This window comes from Phalacrocorax carbo, chromosome 4 (genome assembly GCF_963921805.1).
Source record: "Phalacrocorax carbo chromosome 4, bPhaCar2.1, whole genome shotgun sequence".
Lineage (NCBI taxonomy): Eukaryota > Metazoa > Chordata > Aves > Suliformes > Phalacrocoracidae > Phalacrocorax > Phalacrocorax carbo.
The window spans coordinates 55,244,376-55,264,184 of NC_087516.1; the positions used below are offsets into that span (position 1 = coordinate 55,244,376).

A 19,809-nucleotide genomic window follows, 5' to 3' on the forward strand; every position below is an offset into this window, starting at 1 on the left:
ACTTACACTTACATATATCAGTATCTAAAATGCCAGAAAGAGTTAAATCCAGACATATGTATTTCTAAGTCACTTGCTGGATCCCACGGTTCTTAGCAGGGCTTATTTTGCTGCTGCAACTTTTCTTTCTTTTTTTTTTTTTGCTTCTTTTTGTCTTTTCAGAAGATGAAAAAGCTAAGCGTGAGGTTTCCTCTTGGACCCTGGAAGGTGACGTTAACACAAATCCCTGGTCTGGTTATCGATATACTGGTAAACTCAGGCCACACTATCCACTGGTAAGCAATAGGTGCCACTCTACTCCAGTGCTGCTACATTCTGTAGCAACTAATGGACCAGTCCTGACCTGATTACCTCCCACATTTTAGCTGAGAGAGGAGAGCTTCTTAAACAATCTGAACCAGATGACAAGAACATGCATGAATCTGTCCTTATTGTCGTTCATTTTGATTCAACTTGATGTGTCTCTTGGCGTATTTAAAATGAAGGAAGTGCCCGTGAGGTAACAAGCATCAGTAACAGGCTTAAGCTCATACCTTTTGGCTGTACATTTTGACATTTATTCTGCAAAAATCTGCTTCTAGTTCAGGCGATGCCTTCTCCTAGCTGTTTACTGTTCTCACCAATAATGGAGCAGTCTGTTTCAGAAAAACTCAGGGGAATTAATTTAGAATTTAAATAAATGGTTTTATATTATTTTATGTAACTGGTTTGAAATAACCTGGTGAGTAAGCTGGTGAACAGCTCTGCTGCAGGAACAGAGGTTAATAGTAATCTCCAGGACTGGAATAGTGAAGAATAACTGAGGTCAGTAACGTCTTCAGCTGTGACAGGTGGGTTTAGAAGATGACCTCAGTATAGCTGTATTTTTAAATTGGTACAAGTTTGTACATGGAATAAGCCAAAGTTTTTATATGAATAACAGCATTTTATTTACATGTGTCTTTTCTACTTGTCAGCTAGAAATGCTGCCTCTGTGGCATCCTCTCTATAGTCTTCTCCATCTGTTATGCGCTCATCAGAGAACAGATTAACAGAGCCTGAGCTCTGTGTTTGTGACTGTCGTTGGAGAAAGGGTGTTTTGGATATATCACCAGCCAAGTAACGTAGCAGTGTTACTGCTGAACATTTGCGTTTTTGTCTTCTGACTGCTGTAGGATTGATGCGAATGAAACTGTAATTAAAAGTGCTAATGACTAGGGTGAAATAACAATCTTGCTAATAGACACTAATAACTAGAGAGAGGAAGGACGTATTTGGAACCAGTGCATTTGCAGTCTGGAAAGCAGCAGAGTAAACACTACAATGTAACAGGGATAATATGTTATAAAATCAGTTTCATTTGCTTGACACATAAAGGTTTGATTTTTACAAAGCTGTGAAGCTGGCTATTAGAGGTTGTGAAATATGAAAGCATAAAAAGTAAAAGGAGCATCTTTGAGACAGGAAAATAGGAACTGTTTTGGAGTGTTAGAATACTTCACAACTTTTTCTAAGTGGAATTAGCTATATTTCACTGTGTTTAATTTTGTTTCACAAGTGTCTGTTTCTGTGACTATAGTAAGTATTCTTGCAACCTAACCAGCTTTGACTATGATTTATTTAGACGCCAACAAGACCTGTGCCAAGTTATATTCAGAGACCGGATTATGCTGATCACCCGCTAGGTAACTTGAAACAAATCACAGTTACGGAGCGTTATGTTTGCTTTCTGTTTTTCTTTTATTTAAAAAAACCTTTAAAGCATGACTGAGATACTGGCGAAGGGAACCTCTTCTTTTATCTGTTCTTCTTGCTCTACCTCTTCTTCCCCCCATTAACTTACCAGTAATAATGGTTACAAGTATTTTTTTGAGGTCCAGAGTTTGTAACGTGTTATCTTTCAAAGGTCTTCAGGGAAGAAAAGTAAAAACCCATGCAAGTCCTAGGCCTGTGGTTAACTTCATAACAAACAGCAATAAGTTGGCTGTCACAGATGAATTCTGCTAAGCCATTCTCAGTGACATCAGTGTATCTATTGAAATGTGTTATAAAATAACAAAACCAAACAAAGCTGCAGTAAGCAACCCCCAAAAGAAAACTGATATCTAAGTTTCAGCTGTTTTTTGACACAGAGGGAATGCATTCAAAATTACTTGCTTATCGATTTATTTTGGTATTTTCCCCTTCTTATATCGGTATTGGTGCTTTACATTTCCCCAAAAAGCTGTATAAAGTCTGTTGAAACTATTTTTAAATCTTCAACCATTTTTTTAGTTATTCTTCACAGAATGTAAATATTTAAACAACACAAAACACTGTCTTTTAGGGGTCGTTCAACTATAAAACTGAGCTTGCACAAAACTTGGTAGGAAGAATTTATATGCTTTCATCAGCTGGTTATTGCAATAGTATAACTAGAGGTTCACAAGCTTATATAATCATTTTTTGCTCTTTTAGAATATTATTTATTACTATTTATTATCTCCAAAGCAGCTTTTTAAAAAGGGAAAAATAAAAAAATACTTTTCTATTAATAAAATAATTTCATTGTAAAACTGACTTTTAAGGTTGTGTTTAGACTAACTGGACATGATGGTTTTCTGCAGTAAGTGAATGGGCATCCTGAGTACATGTGGGCATTACAATATTGTTGAAGGCTTATGAATTAAAATTAATTTGGATAATGATGATAATGGTATGATTTGGTGGGTTTGTTACTTTGCCTGTGCTGAGAAAGTATGTACTCTTATTGCCATTGGTAAGCTAAGTTAGCTCCTTCATTGGACATGTGAAGCAATTACTCCTCTATATAACATAGGGCTTTTTTTTTTTTCTTTTTTCTCCTTCCCCTTTTTCTCTTTTCAGGAATGTCTGAATCAGAACAGGCTTTAAAAGGAACCTCTCAAATAAAAATACTCTCATCTGAGGATATAGAAGGGATGCGAGTAGTTTGTAGGGTAAGAGGGGTTTGGTTTTTGTTACAAAGTGCCTTTATTCTTTAAAAATCTATAGTGATTTTACCAGTTTGAGACAGCACATTTGAGAGTACAAACTTTTGAACCACTTTTGAGCACTAAAGAATAGTTTGGGATATTTGGTATTTTTTTGCTTTTTTTCTCCTTGTGACTCCCAGTTCACAGTAAGCTATTCTGCAAGCAGAAACATGACTTATGTTTTATGGCTTGTTGTTACTTGTGAGATAATATGTGGCTGAAATGTTACTGTTAGGAATATATTTTATAGTGCATAAATGAGAATAGAACTTTTTCCCCTCCTAGAGTTAGTACTAAGTAAAAACTAAAAAGCAAAACAAAGCCCCGTCCCTAACAATTTTTGAAAAAGAGTTGTTCAATTGTAATAATTTCCTTGTGCATAAAGTCAAACTTTGAAATCTATTTAGGTAGTCTGATTTAAGTTTATGGTATTCAAGGAAATTGTGGTCCAAGTCTTAATTGGGGTATTTTAAAATCTTGCAGCAGTGGCTTAGTAATATAAACTGTAGACATCTCGAAGTCTTCCTAGAGCCCCAGTCTAACAGGCTTTCCTAGCCATCTCAGTGTAGCTGTAGAAAATGGGTTGCTAACCATATAGGGAGTAGTCGTGGTCTTGTTTTAAAACAGTACTTTTGTTTCGTTTGCAGCTTGCTAGAGAGGTATTGGATGTTGCTGCCATGATGGTGAAAGCAGGTGTAACTACTGAAGAAATTGATCACGCTGTCCATTTAGTAAGGTTATTTTATTGTTCTTCTGGTGTTAATAAGTGCTTTCTTCTACCTCTTTATTTTTGAATTATAGTTGTGTGGTTTTCTTTGTGGTTGCATGAATTCCTTTTCTTTATTTTGAACTGTTTCCCAATTAGAAGCTAGTGGGTAATACAGATGTTACAGTGCAATGGTAGGTTCAAAATGAGTTAGGAACTCCTGGGCCACTCTCTGTATCAGCTCCTCCCATGATTTCCAGCTTCAGATTCCCTTTTAAGTTTCTTCACCTGTTTTATCAGTTAACATCACATAATTTTATTTCTTCTAAAGCCTTTTTGCTCCACAGATACCATTATATAAAAAACATCATATGTAGGCTGTGCACTTGTTGTGCTCTGTGGTGTTGGTTAAGACATACAGAGGAGAAAGTTTAATTATTTATGATTGGGAATCAGAACTGAGAAGCCTGAGAGAGAATTGAAACAAGATGTTTGATACAGTCAGGCAAGCTAAAGCCACAATCCAGTGAAGTATTTGAAATACATGTTCAAGTATTTTCCTGGTGTAACTATTTGAAGGACTTGAATTGTGTAATTTTTGTTTTTCTTTGCTGTCATCTCTACAAGGCATGTAAACTTATAATGGAGGATACTTAGAATTATAGAATCATTAAGGTCGGAAAAGACCTCCGTGATCATCAAGTCCAACAGTCGACCCAACACCCCCACGCCTCCTAAACCATGCCCTGGAGTGCAACATCTACATACTTTTTGAACACCTCCAGGGATGGTGACTCCACCACCTCTCTGGGCAGCCTGTTCCAACGCCTGACCACTCTTTCAGTGAAGAAATTTTTCCTCATATCCAATCTAAACCTCCCCTGGCGCAGCTTGAGGCCATTTTCTCTTGTCCTATTACTAGTGACCTGGGAGAAGAGACCAACCCCCACCTCACTACAACCTCCTTTCAGGTAGTTGTAGAGAGCGATAAGGTCATCCCTCAGCCTCCTCTTCTCCAGGCTAAACAACCCCAGATCCCTCAGCCGCTCCTCTTAAGATGTACTCTCCAGACACTTCACCAGTTTTGTTGCCCTTCTCTGGACATGCTCCAGCACCTCAATGTCTGTCTTGTACTGAGGGGCCCAAAACTGAAGAGTGTTTGAGGTGCGGCCTCACCAGTGCCAAGTACTGGGGCATGATCACTTCCCTACTCCTGCTGGCCACACTGTTCCTGATACAAGCCAGGATGCTGTTGGCCTTCTTGGCCACCTGGGCACATTGCTGACTCATGTTCAGCTGGCTGTTGACCAGCATCCCCAGGTCCTTCTCCGCCACGCAGCTTTCCAGCTGCTCTTCCCCAAGCCTGGAGCGTTGTATGGGGTTGTTGTGACCCAAGTGCAGGACCTGACAATTGGCCTTGTTAAACCTCGTACAGTTGGCCTCGGCCCATCGATCCAGCATGTCCAGATCCCTCTGCAGAGCCTTCCTACCCTCGAGCAGATCAACACTCCCACCCAACTTGGTGTCATCTGCAAACTTACTGAGGGTGCACTCAATCCCCTCCTCCAGATCATTGATAAAGATATTAAACAAGACTGGCCCCAACACTGAGTCCTGGGGAATCCCACTCGTGACCAGCCGCCAACTGGATTTAGCACCGTTCACCACAACTTTCTGGGCTTGGCCATCCACCCTGTTTTTTACCCAGCCATGAGCTGCCAGGTTCTCTAGGAGGGTGCTGTGGGAGACAGTGTCAAAGGCTTTGCTAAAGTCCAGGTAGACAACATCCACAGCCTTTCCCTCATCCACTAGGGAGGTCAGCTGGTCATAGAAGGAGATCAGGTTGGTCAGGCAGGCCCTGCCTTTCTTGAAGCCATGCTGGCTGGGCCTGATCCCCTGGTTGTCCTGCACTTGCCTGGTGAGCTCACTCAAGATGAACCACTCCATAGCCTTCCCTACCACCGAGGTCAGGCTGACAGGCCTGTAGTTCCCCAGATCCTCCTTCTGGCCCTTCTTGTAGGTGGGTGTCACATCAGCAAGCTTCCAGTCATCTGGGACCTCCCCTGCTAACCAGGACTGCTGATAAATGATGGAGAGTGGCTTGGCGAGCTCCTCTGCCAGCTCCCTCAGTATTCTTGGGTTAATCCCATCCGACTCCATAGTCTTGTGAGTGTCCAGGTGGAGCAGCAGGTTGTAAACTGCTTCCTCCTGGAATATGGGGGGTTTAATCTGTGATCTGATGCTGCCTTCCAGCTCAGGGGGCTGAGTACCCTGGGGATAACTGGTCTGAATTGCATGCACTATGGGGCAGCCAATGATTTTGGTATAGTTAAGTTTGTTAGAGAGCTTTCTGGTTGCTGTTCTTTTTATCTGTATTTGCATCTGCTGACCCAAGATTGTAAGGAACGTACTCTTTTTTGATTAGGCCAGAGGTTTCTGTTGAACTTCATTAAGCACTATATTATTTTCTTATGCATAATGTCTAATATGAACAACTAGTAGTTAAAATGGTGTTATGCCTCCTCAGCAGTCTTTGGAACATTTGCATGGCAGATTGTTGATACAGACCAATATCTGTAATTGGTACTTTGCAATTTGAAAACAGTAGCATTTTTTTAAAATACAAAAAGTTACATCATTATTTTTCCAGAATTGCTCAGTATGTCACATAGCATGCATGTGTATGTATATGTAAGTATATATAAAATGTACGTCAGTTTTGCAAAAATCCCAAAAAGGTTATTAGAGTGAGTGCAGAGGAAGCAGCTTAAGATTTTAAAGCTAGGGGTGAAAGAGTGGTGTTAACTGTTGTTTTGTCTGTCTTGTTTGTTTTGCAAAAATACTTAATCTTAGACCAAGTGCTTAAAAACAGTCGGTGAAAATAGCTGGTTTTTTAACTGAGTAAATATTGTCATAAGTTGTTTTAAACCTGAATATTTCAGCAGTGGTAGTTGAACACAAAAATGAGTAGAAACAAAATTGAAGAAGCTTTGCTTTCTTCCTGGTAAGAAATGCAAAGCATAACAAAATACTGTAATGCCAAAAAATGCTTGAAGAATCTTATTTTCAAGAGTCACTGCTTCTCAACCTATCATTCTTATTGTAAATCTGTTGTGTGTATGTTTTTTCTTTGTACAAAACTTACTAACGTAAAGTGAAAATTGTATTTTCTAAATTAGGCTTGTATTGCAAGGAATTGCTATCCTTCCCCTCTGAATTATTATAATTTCCCTAAGTCGTGTTGTACATCAGTGAATGAAGTGATCTGCCATGGAATTCCTGACAGGAGGCCATTGCAGGAAGGAGATATTGTTAATGGTAAGTGCTATGAAAATTAACCTTCACCACTTCTACCTTCTGTCAAGTTAAACCACGCAGTAAGGTGAGGTTTCACTAGCAGGCAGCGTGATTGGAATAGCTTCCTAAGAGCGGCTTTTTGTTCTCATTTACCAGTTAACCTCTGCTCTTTACATACTTAAATGAATGAGTTTATTTAATAAAATAATTTTGAAATTTGGTCCACTTAAGAGCTTTATAATTCTTCTGCCCTGGTCTATGCAGTAGTGTAGTGCCTCAGTATTCCACTTGTGGGCTGGGTTCCAGTCGTTCCAGACTCTATAAATAGTGAATAAAATGTATATTGAATTGTTCAACTGGATTTGTTCTGTGTGAATTCTTAATTAGATGGCTCTAGATCTTTAGGATTTTGCTATGGACATGGCAATTATGATGATGTAAAGGATCCTAATGGTAAGACATTGTATAGTTGCATATTTAAAACCAGACACTTCTTTTTGAGCATCTCACAGCCTAACAGTACCAGCTGCTTTTTGTTTATGGTATTCAAGGTACTTATGCCTTCTTGGGTGGTGAAGGATACTTTTATAAATTACTTGACCGGTTTTTGTTTTCTCAAAAAAAGTTAATGATGTTTTGTACAAACGTTTGCACCGTTGTTCATTTCTCTTTTATGTTTTTTTCTCTTTTATCCGTAAATAAACACTCAGCATATCCTAAGGTTTGGCCTACCTCTAGAAGCAGGTTGGAATCCTTTTAGATTATCAGATATTTGATATATATTAACATGCAGTAACAGCTACCAAGTCTACATCTCCATGCAGTGGGTACCAGCCTTTACAGAACAAGCCTCACAATTGCTGGCCCTTTGTACATCAGGTTTGGTCTGGCTGATAGCCCGGAGCTGGTGCCTATATGTAACCTTTTGGCCAAAGCTCCTTTATCTTTTTTTAATTTTGAAGGTGATGGCTTTGCACAGCTCTCTTGTTGCCAGCTTTTCTGGCATTGCTGGAGTCCAAACTAAGAAGCCCAGTTAAGCTTACTAGGGTGGCTTCATCTACCTGGTGCCTTACCTCGCCACTATTTGCATGCCATGGCTGTACCTCAGTACTAAAAACCACCTTTTATAAGAGGATTTAGTCATACCTTTGTTCACATCCCTGCCCTGACTGCGCTTGCCCAAGCTTTGAGCCTTCTGCTTTGTTTTGATGAGGAAGAACTAGTTTACTCTTTTGTAGGTGAGTAGGTCTTGTTACAAAGTGGTCCATGTTTTGTGGCCTGAACACGCGTTCCCCATGGGCTCAAAAGGCTTCTAAGTCTTGTAGGCTTCCTTTTGATAAGGTAGTGGCTCAAAAGCCTCTTCTAGAAAAGGAACAAAACAGGGCACAAAGGAGGAGGTAGAAAAAGTGCTTTGGAGGGAATGTGCCCAGTGAACAATAAAGTGCCTGTCTTTCTCTTTACTTAAAACTTTTAGCCTGCTGGAAGCAAAAGGTGGCCATGTCAGGTTCCAAAACATGTTTTTAGAACCACAGGAGAACATCATCCACAAGGTACTGGCAGGTGATGTCTTAGTCCAACCCCTTGCTCCGAGCAGGGCATCATAATATGTTCTTATCATACTGTTTCCTGGGAGCACATCTTTAAGCAAAGCTGATCTCTCTGCAAAGTGAGATGTTCTGGCCAAATCTGGTAGCATCAAGAGAAAGTCTTGTAATCACATGGCCTATAAGAGGTAGCCTCTTTGCAGCAAGTATTCTGTGTGCTGTGCGAAGGAGCTCTGATGTACAGTTCACAAGAAACTTACTGGATAAGTTACCAGGGTGCTGGTTTCTATACAGTCCTGTTGTTACATTGATCAGTGTATATATCTAGTAAAATGTTCTAGTGCTCCTATGCAATTGAGCAGTGAGTATAGGGTAACCCTGCACATGCCTGCATCCACAACAGGCAGTATTGTTTTTGTGCAGTTTTAGCTTCATTCTTAAATGTTCACCAGCAGTACAGATTCACTGTTGGCACCAATGTTTTTCCCGCGTTTTCCTATCGAGGTTGTACTGGTCTCTCTAAGCAGCTCATACACCATATTCCTAAAGTATTAATGCTCAGTACCGTTTCCTTCATGGCTATTTACCTGTGAGGGGGTCTGTGCATGTGTTTCTTCATGAGTAGCAGTTCAATAACTCTTCTAGCGGTTTTGGTACTCTAGCAGCTGTTAGACTTACCAGACTACTGACAAAGTCTGTTAAATACAAAAGTATCTATTCTATGACAGGAAGTCAACTTGATATGCAAATTTGGAATATTTTGCATGTGTTTACTATATATAATGAGAGGTTGTAATTTTTGACTCGTCTGCTTTGAGAGACAGGATACTAGAATAGATGACAGCTATGTCTAAACTGGTAGGCCTGTTTGTATGTTTGTAAAAGGACTATTTGCAACAAGTATCTTGTATGGATGTTCTTACTCCCAAAAAAGCGTATTTTTTTTTGAATGAGTTAAACTAAAAAAAAAAATAATTTTTCTCATTAAAACTACTTGTGCTGCTATTTTTCAGGAATGACTTATATCAGTTTTAGTTTACAAACAACTTTACACGTAAAGCAAACAAGTTAGGGTTTTGCTGCAACGTAATTCTAAACTCATATATTTTTCTAAACCTTGGTTGCTTAAGCATGCCCTTTTCATTCTTCTCTTTGCCTGATACTGAATGTTTAAATTCTTTTATTTGAAAGAAAAAAGTTTTAAGGAATTTGGTGTATTTTCTTAGTCAGGAATACTATTGGAAAGTTGCTGTGTATTTAATGTTCAAGAAATTTCACCTTTTTGGCTGGAAGCAATGGGTTTTGACATTACAATCTTTGCACAGGTTAATCTAAACACGCATAGAAATTACTGAAGTTAAAACATGATTACATACCTTTTTAAAATTTAATTTCCCCCTATTAGTGCTTGAGCTGATTCTAAGAAAATATTTTAACCAGGTAAATCACCGTGGGGCAAAGAGCGTCTCTTTCCTGTTCTTATATTTACACAGAGCAAGCTTATAATCGGTTTTCTGTGTGTGTTGCATTGGTGTTGGGTTTTTCTCTTCCTTTTTTTCTTTTTTAAATCAAACCATTGACCAGTAAAACACTATCTTATGAATTAATTCTACAAAATCTACAGGATAAGCATGAGAGAGAGAATTGATTCTGCTGGAAGAGTTTACATCTAGAATTCTTCCAAAGAAATCTTATAACTTCACGATTACAATACTATGTTTTTGCATGTGTTTGCTGTCCTTTCACAAATCAAGAGACAGGAAGTGAGAAATAGAGTGCTAATATTACAGTATGTCTGGTATTCTTTGCAGTGGATATTACCGTCTATCGTAATGGCTACCATGGAGATCTGAACGAGACATTTTATGTTGGAGAAGTTGATGAGGGTGCAAGGAGGCTTGTCCAAACAACTTATGAGTGCCTAATGCAAGCCATTGATGCAGGTAAACCCTCTGGCTAGGGCCTGAAGCATTATGGGTTTGGCTCTCAAACATGAGTGCTCATATTTGCTATCACAAGTGACTTCTGTTGCAGAACACAGAAGCGTTAGTGTGTGTCACCAGCAGATGATGTATATTGTATAATACAGTGATTCTTCAAATGGCACAGTTCTGTGGGTGGTGGTTGCAACTTTTATTTGAAATGTGGGTTGATAAGGAAAATGTAATTGAAGCTGAGCTGATCCACGTATGATGATATTTACATGGAAACAGCCTTTTTGGACTGTTAGACAATAAGATGCCCTTGATCTGAGTAGTTTAGAGAATGTGAAAAACAAAGTGGATTTTGGAAAACCAAAGTATGGCTTCCTACTTTTATAATTTGTGTGGTGGTGTGCAGTGAACCAATAAGGTAAAACACTGTTTGAACACTTAAACATATCTCTGTACCTCTGCCAAACCTGATGATTATTTCATAAAGCTAATTATGAGCTCTTGAATTTCAGCTGTGGGAGTGTGTCAGCTGAGACAGATCCATATCCTCCAGTACCCACAGAACTTCAATTATGTTGCTTAGATATAACTCAGGACAGCTTCATTGAGACATACAATGAGATAGAAAGGTGGCTAGACAATGTCACGTTCAACTTGATTCACAAAGGAATATACTAAGTTCTCTTGGAGAAATGGAGATGATAAAACAAAAATCTCCCTGGAAATACTTGTATCGTCTGTATCTTTTAAACCCTGCTGCTTCTTAAAATTCCCAACAAAATTTACTTACTTGATGGCCTCTAAAGACTGAAGTTTAAGATGCCATATGTGAAGGCTTTAAACTTGTGTTTAATCAAAAGTAAATGGAAAAAAAAATTATAATCAACTTTCTTTGGTTAATAATTTGGAGATAGCTAGCCAAGCTGTAGAGACAAAAAAACATATGAACAATGTCTTACATATCTGTTGTGTGATCAAGAAAATACTGCAGAGTTGAGCTGTGAAGAATGTAGATTAACTCTTACGTGGGATTACTGTTCTGAAACGACCGCTTTGTTTTTCAGAGCTAAATCAGAATGTTTCTCTTTGCTCCTGTACTTTATTTTTATAGCAAATGTTACATGTGTTGTCTCTTATCTTTCACATCCTGGCTTTGATGTGTAACTATGACAGAAATTCACCTTTGTGCTCATTATAATGAGATTTAAATTCTCAGTGTAACTTTTCTTTGCCAACTTTTTAGAATCTGTAACAGGTTTTAATGGGTTTTAGACATTCCCTGCTAGTAGGAATTCTGGCAGCAAGTGTCTCAGCTGATAAAAAGCTGTTAAAAAGGGTCACCTCTTCCCTGTTTAAATCATCTTAATTTCTTGGTGTTGGACCAGCAGAACTCTCTACAACTTGGAGAGTTGTATGAGAGAAGCAGGGTGCTCCTTGCTGCATTGAGATGAGTTGCTTGGTTGGTATTGTCAGGCCCAAAGGAGATGGTACTACTTCACAATTACTTAGCTTAAAACCAACAGATTAACACTTCCTCTCTTCCCCACCATGGCTTTTTTTTTTTGTATCTTGAGAAAAGGATGCACATTCCAGTAATCTAAATTTCTTGGGTTTTTTTCTGTAAATTCAGCTGACTGATTTAAGTTGTAGTTGTTTACATTAGCAGAGAATTGAACTAAATGGCTTGCTTCATGTGACATTTTAGCTCTGTGTGTGAACTCTGCTTAAGATGGCTCCACATAACCCCCCAACATCTGGCTCCTGAAGGAACAGCATATATTCAGGGAGTTGTGAATGATCGTGAATGATCATTTACATTCTTTTTTGTTTTTAGTGGCTCAAGGTTGCTTTTGGTATGCCTCTTCATTAGCTGATGGGTGAGGCATTGTTGCTTTCGTGGTATTATTACTCCCTTGTCCAAGCGCTCACAGTGAACTTTTCACACCATTTTCATCTGTTTCAAACTCTTTAAGGCTTCCTAAAAGGGTTTTCAAAAAAGTTAGTCCCGCATATGAACATTCTTATTTGCTGTAGCGTTGCCACTAAAAAATCTTGTCTAAGAGTAGAGATACCTGTTTAGTCTCTTTTTCCCCTTCTTGGTCCTTCATGTATAATATTTTTGACTCTTACTTGTGTGCACTTTTTACATGGTAGCAAATAGATAAGTGTATATTAAAATACAGTTAATATCTTCATTGAAAGAAGCACTGCAACTCTGGGTATGAGAAGTTACCAAGTACTTTGAAAGTCTTTTGTTGTCCTTAATTTCAAACTTCAGCATCCTGTTAATATATGAGCACTTATATCCACAAAAGGAAGAGAGTAGTGTTCTTGTGACAAAGGGGTTTTCTCCTTTCTCATTCATTTTCTCTTCTGCATGAGCCTGTTTCCTCCGTCATGTTATTGCACTCAGTTATATTATACTTGGTGGATTAAGTGATCCTAGGAAGTTGAGTACTAGAACAGATGGCCACACAAGCCATGAGTGGTACAGAGATATTAGCCTATATGGTGTTTGATGGTTAGTTATGTTGAAAGAAAGCTCTATAAACTTCCATCTGTATCTCTTTAATTTTGCAGTAAAACCTGGTGTTCGGTACAGAGAACTGGGAAACATTATTCAGAAACACGCTCAAGCAAATGGATTTTCAGTGGTTCGGAGCTACTGTGGGCATGGAATCCATAAACTTTTCCATACGGCCCCTAATGTGCCTCATTATGCCAGTGAGTAAACATTCCCTTTGGGTTGTCCTGTAGACAAGAAGTGGTCTGCAATGTACGCACCCAATTTACTTCTTGCTTCTAGTCTAAAAAAGTAGCTGTTGCCTGACAGCCATCAAGTTAGCATTTTTGCACTTACTAAATTTTTTTCCAAACTGTGGACCATAGTATGCTTTATGAACCTCATTGAAGTGAATGTTACACACTGAGACAATCTGTGCCTACGCTAATGGTTAGTGTAAGCTCTCATCTGTACTGGGTAAGGGCTCAATGCTTTTGCCTGAATTCCCACTGATCCCTTAGGTAACCTTGTCTGACATGAACAGGCAAACGTTTTAATCCTTAGGAGGTCTAAGCAAAAAGTTAATGCTACTTCCAGATGTAAATAAAAGGCTTTTTGAATGGTACAGATGGGTGTTGTGCCTGAATCTGGATCCTGTTATGTTTCACTTTGAGTGTTGTGATTGGGTGTTCCCTGAAACTTCTTTGTAGTGTGTGGCAGAGGACGAACGACTCTTCTTGCAGCAGCTTCTCAGCTTTAATTTTTGGAAATGGCAATGGCCCTGTGACAATTTTTGCCAGCAGGACTAAGAAACAGCATCCACAGAGGCAGAGGATAGAGGCTAAAGTGCCAGTGGACAACTAAAGATAGAATAAATACCATGAAGCAGTGATGAACAGCTCACACCCACTTCAGCTGCAGAGGTCCCCTGATAAGACCTTTATTTCCTCAGACCTGACAGACGCCTCCATCTTCCCATCTCCTAATGAGCTTTAACACAGGTTATAGCTATAGATTATAATCAAGCGATCCCTGACTCTTCACATTGTAATTTCCCCAATTTTTTTTTTTTCAGAGAACAGAGAAAATCTATTAATCACAGAGTAGAAGGATATCAATTCCTGGTATTTACTTTTTGTCATGTAAAATGAAGAAAATCTGGATTCTTTGGAGATGGAGGGCATTTTGTACCAATTGTAATGCAATCTGAGGAAAAGGAAATTTCTGTCTTTCCTGGCTGTTGGGAACTTTGGACTTTTTTTTTTTCAATAGAGCCAAAATGTCTGTTCCCAAATAGGAAGGTGCTGGGGTTTTTTCCTGGTATTTTTAAATACAGATTCACAGCAAAAGCAAAGTGGAAATACCTGAGGGACTTAAAGCCTCTTGAGGAGGGAGCAAGCTGCTGCTTATTTCTGGCTTACTGTGCAGCAAAAAGCTCTTTTTATAAGCCTTTAAATTATTTAACAAAATCATGAAAACTACAGGGAATAAAGGACAAAATTTGTTCAGATGCAGAAGACCAGAAACTTAAATGTAAGTCCTGAGAGCAAGAAATACCAGTGGATGATGGAGATAAAGCGAAGACCTTTTAAGTAAAAAAAAAAGTTCTGGTTGCTGTTGTGTTTGCTTGATATCTGAGATTTTTCAGTGTCTAGGTGATTTAGAAGATTTAAAAAATTTACACAATCAGAGTGGACTGGGGAATGGGGAATCTGTATGTAAAATTGATGCAAATTGTCTACGGCAGCAAAGTAGCTTGGAGCTATCGGTTCCTGTGCAATACTGGAGTTTGTTCCAGCTCTCATATGGTAGGCTGAGTCAGATCCAGGCTGCACTGCTGTTCAAGGTGAAACAGGGCAGAGGAAAAGGGCTGAAGCCTTTCTTCAGTTGAACTACACTCTTAGAGACATGCTGTGCATCAGTTCTTGTGCCTCCACATAAACATTTTTGGTGTATAGAACACCAGAAAGTTCCAGTATTATTGTTCTGGATGCCTTGAAAGTCTCTGCCTTTTTATGTTAGCTGAAGAAATACAGCATTATCATCCTGACACTACTATGACCCCATTACCAGAGTAATGAGGGGGGCACTGTGTCTTTCATGAATAGAATCACAGGATTACTTAACCACTGTCATATTTTGACAATTTATTGGAGCTAATGGTTCAGTGGAAACAAATTAAGAAGTTTCAAGCCTTCGCTGAATATCTTAAGTGCTTCTTATTTTTATTGATTTTTTTAAATGATGTTTTTCATCATAGAAGTCTGCAGACATTCCTGTATTACATTTGTTCAGTGTTTTTATAGAACTGGAGTTGAAAGCCAGTTGTTGGAGAGAGAAAGACAGCAATTGATTTTAAGTTCTTTGAGTAAATATTGCAGTGTTGGAGGAGGGAGAGAAGGAAAGATCTAAAGGAAATCTTAATGTAGAATTAAAAATGGACAAGTGAACAAGCCATCTCTGAAGGGCTTTTCTGACTTTACAGTATTCCTGCTGTATTCTTATAGGACAAGGATTCATTCATTTACTAAGATGGGATCACTTTTTCTAACTTGAGTGTTTATTTTATTGCAGAAAACAAGGCAGTTGGAGTCATGAAGCCAGGTCATGTATTCACAATTGAACCAATGATCTGTGAAGGTGAGCGATTTAGCAATAAAGTAAAACAGTTACTCTTGTTCACTATTAAGTAGTGATGGAATAGGATGCTGGTTCTATTCTATATAGTTGATATTTTTTTTTAATTTCTTTTTGGGGAACCAATACCTGTTACTTAAAAACAGTCAAGAAGTCATCATTTCTGTTTTTAGGTGGTTGGCAAGATGAAACATGGCCTGATGGTTGGACTGCAGTAACAAGAGATGGAAAGCGATCTGCCCAGTTTGAACACACACTTCTGGTCACCGATACAGGCTGTGAGATCTTGACCCGGAGGCTGGATAGTATTCGTCCCCATTTCATGTCCCAGTGATAGTCTAGACTGAGCCGGTGGATCTGAACAGTACATACTTTTTTTTTTGTCTCTGTACTATGCATTTTTTTAAGAGTACAGAATAGGGAGATTTCATTATTTACTTTGTCCTCCGTGACCGTAGGTAAGAGGAATATCTTGAACCTGACCCAATGTCTGGAAAAGCAGAGAATTTAAAGAATTTCCTGCTTTCTTCCTACCTACAACACTCATGCTATATTTTTCTTTTTTCTTCAATTATCTCTTTAGCACCTTCCTTCCAATTAGACCCACAATTGCTTCTGTTGCTGCCATGATATTAGCTAGAAAAGTGTGGGTAACCTTTCCCCACTGGGACTTGATATTTTGGCATCCAGGTTTTTTTCACCACTTTCATGTGCCCTGTCTCTCTTGGTATGTGAGCGGCACCTGAGATTTTAAGCATTTCTAGTTCCAAAGACTTGCTCCTGCTTCTGCAGATACTGTTCTAATGGGCTGGGCCTTGCTTATCAGTTGAGAAGGGGGCAGAAAGGAGAAAGACATGCATGTTGCCAAGAATAGGCTACCCTTACCTTTCATTCTGTCCCCATCTCTCTGCTGATGGCCTCTGTGGTGACTGTAGGTGACACACTGTGTTAATGGCAGGACTTGTTTCTCTTGCTGGAGATTCAGTAGCATGGGCTTCCTACAGGGAAAACTAATAATTTCTATCTTATATGCAGCTCCTTGGAATAAGCTGCTTCTCGGCGAAGCGGTATTTGCAGGCAGTCTCCTGCTCTAAAAGCTTGGTGAAGCTGAGGTATCAGACTTGCCTAGGTAAAGGAATGAAACAGGAACCAAAAAGATCCTATGATTCATGGGATCCCTGCCTGTGTTAACCGTGGGGCATTTTTTAAAGGTACATCCACAGTAGCTGTGGGGGGTTGGATTTGCAAGACTTAAAAGTGAAATGAATATATATCTCAAAACAAGCCTGAGTGTGAGAAAATGAAACACCTTCAATGCTGTATTGATTTTTCTTTTGGTAATTTTTAAACAGGTCCTTTCCAACCCCCCTTTTCAGTTAAGTGAGTTTCATGCTTTTGGAAAGTCTTAATGGGGCAGCTATGAAAGGTGATCTTTTTTTCCTCAGACTGGGCATAGAGTGGGCAATGTTAGTATATATACCCCTTTATTTTTTGTTAATGCGTCAGGCTGAGCTGGAAACTGTCATATTAAGGAGTGTGGATCGATTAAGCCTCTCTTCTCCCTACCCTTTCTTTTCCCATGCCCACTTCCTTTCCATCATCTTTGGTGTCTCTGCTGAGGGAATTTATTTTTTTTCTGAAAAGTAATGAAAAATTTTTCAGACCCCATTGCAGACTTAGTCTTACACCACTGTAATGCAAGAAATAGTTAAACCAATGCAGACATTAAATCTTACAATCATGGGCATAAAATACACCTTTTACAAGGTGCCTGGTGAATTTGTTGCCACATTAGACCCAAGCCTGTGAGGTACTGCATACCCTTGGCTCCCTTGGCACTGCAGAATTTAGGTGGGGGAAAGGGGTTAGTGGTGCTTCATAGAACTGGACTCGTGTACTACCAAATACCAAATTTGCCAGAAAACATCTTTTCTGCCCTGAGTGCCTCAGACCTCTGTTGCTGTAAGAGTATCATTGCAATGTTTTCATTACCTTTATTATTATTTTTAATTGTGCGGTAAAGTGACCTGAAATGATGCATACAGAGAGTGTGTGTGTGCGTGTGTGTGTGCGTGTGTGCATAGATTTTAAAAAAACAGACTGTAGTACTTGAGTGGAATTATCTGTATTGAATGAGATGTAATGTATTGAGGAGATGACTGTCCTGGAGGTTTGCCCACCGTATCATTCACTTGAATGGTTATAATGGTCTTGCCTTTTCTAGATGTGTGTGTATGATGGGGGGAGGCCTTCATTTTTGGTCTATAAAATAAAAGTTGCAGCTGCTTTTAACAGAAATAACTTTTTTTTTGTGATCCAAAACCAGACGTAGCATTCTCAGTTATACCCCAGTTTGCTTACACTAGTGTAAGCCTTACTGGTAGACGGATGCAACCAGTTGAAAATCACCCTTAAACCCACACACCAGCCACCTGAATACCTCTTTGTCATTGCACCAGTACAACCAAATTTGACAGTGCACGTTTTTAGTATAGGTAATCTATGAATCTATGCATTTGTGCCTACAAATTGAAATCACATAATGAAAACTGTTTATACTGATGTCACTGCTACAGTATTTTTAAACAAGCAGAAAGCTTAGTCAGCATCTGCACTTGTACTTTTCACCATGAGGTAGCACATCAGCCTGGAGAACAAAACTTATTAAATAAAAACATTGTGAAAGGCTATTTTTTCTCCTATCAAGTTCTAACTTTGCTTGAACATGACATATTAGACTTGTGTTGACTAGATTTGGGAAATGATCTATTTTTGATTCTTACAGAAGTTGCTATCCACTTAAAAAAAATGAACAAAACTTAAATCTACTTTCTAATGAAAATTTTCAAAACTGCTACACTTTTATCAAAAACCACAATCCTGCAATTAGTTCTGAAACAATATCTTATTTTTCCCTTTACTATCATATAAGAGAGTGTGGAAACTCTTCATGCTGTTTCTGCAAATTGACTTGAATATTTAAAAGATTTGATGTTGAATAAAAGTAACAGCATGAGGAGGACAAGCTGCGTCTTGTATGTGACAGGCAGCAGAGTACATACAGGTTTCACTACAGTCATTTGGTGGAACCTTTCTGTCCACTGAAGTCCTTACAGTAGCCAAGATGGTACAGTTCAATACAGTACCTTTATCACCAAGAATGGGGAACAAGCTCTTGTGTTTAAGAGTCCCTTTGTTAGCTGAGCAACTTCAAAGAGCCTACTTCAAACAGCTCCACTCAATCAACTGCTTTGCAGGACAAAGGAGTCTGAAAACTCTGCTTCATAAGGGCTGGGACATCAATTCTTCAGGCTGGGAAGGAGCTGTCTTTGACCGGAGTGCTCTGGTATCACTAAATGTCCCTGTTGACTTACTCTGGTATTACAAGACTAGCTTTCCATAAACCCTGTAAGATGCAGGTTCTCTAAAGTAATAATGTAAAGCAGATAACATGAGTGTATGGTCTTGATCTAGTCTGTGCAGCCTAGAGGAACCACCTGTTACAGTATAAATATTTTAAAGCTGTTAATCCAGCCAGCATTTTTGGATCTGCAAGGTACTGGGAATCATTTCACTGCTGGGTTGGAGGGGTTACGATCCTGGTACAAATTCACTTTTTATTTCTTTTGGATGCTCAAAATTGAATTCTTACAACACGCATGGGAGTCAACTTTGTTGTTTACTCTGTCTGAAATGAAGTTAGAAAAGCAGCTACCTCAGCTATTTTCAGAATGCTCTAGGGATATCTTACCACTGACAAATGTCCCAGTTGTACAGCAGTGTCTTGGGGTAAGGTAGCTGTTAGTGGTGAGAGGGAATTTTGTCTAATAAGATTACTGTTTGCATTCAGAGTTTTCTGTAACACTTGTTTTGACCAGGTTCCCTTGAAACACAAATCCTTTCTTCATCAGTGTCTTTGGTTCACTGAAAAGCACTGACTTTTTATGTACAAACTCGCCTTTAACTGGGTAGCCTTTCTGCCTCTGCTTTGCAGTCTGGTTTCTGCTGTTCCTCTGTGTTTTTCTGGACCTGTGACACTGCTTCCAGGTTTCAATTCAAAGACATTTTATCCAGTCATATTACTTGAACTATATAGTTAAGAAAAAACCCTGCAACTCCAAAATTAACTCCCTCTCCTGCCAACAAACAAACCAAAATATCCCACAACACTTTGCTATCAGAACAAATCTGTTCTTCAGGGGTGCAGGGAAACAAC

General features: G+C 39.0%; 1 protein-coding gene across 1 annotated transcript in view; it reads left to right on the plus strand.

The window, feature by feature from the left end:
• Nucleotides 1-17,894, plus strand: part of METAP1 (methionyl aminopeptidase 1) — a 30,553-nt gene extending 12,659 nt beyond the window's left edge. Inside the window, exons 3-11 of the mRNA XM_064449999.1 lie at nt 163-275; nt 1,604-1,664; nt 2,845-2,936; nt 3,620-3,703; nt 6,858-6,996; nt 10,331-10,462; nt 13,034-13,177; nt 15,531-15,596; nt 15,767-17,894. Coding sequence (XP_064306069.1) covers nt 163-275; nt 1,604-1,664; nt 2,845-2,936; nt 3,620-3,703; nt 6,858-6,996; nt 10,331-10,462; nt 13,034-13,177; nt 15,531-15,596; nt 15,767-15,927 — 992 coding nt within the window. The 3' untranslated portion in view covers nt 15,928-17,894. The remainder of the gene's footprint in view (nt 1-162; nt 276-1,603; nt 1,665-2,844; nt 2,937-3,619; nt 3,704-6,857; nt 6,997-10,330; nt 10,463-13,033; nt 13,178-15,530; nt 15,597-15,766) is intronic.
• Nucleotides 17,895-19,809: the final 1,915 nt, after the last annotated feature.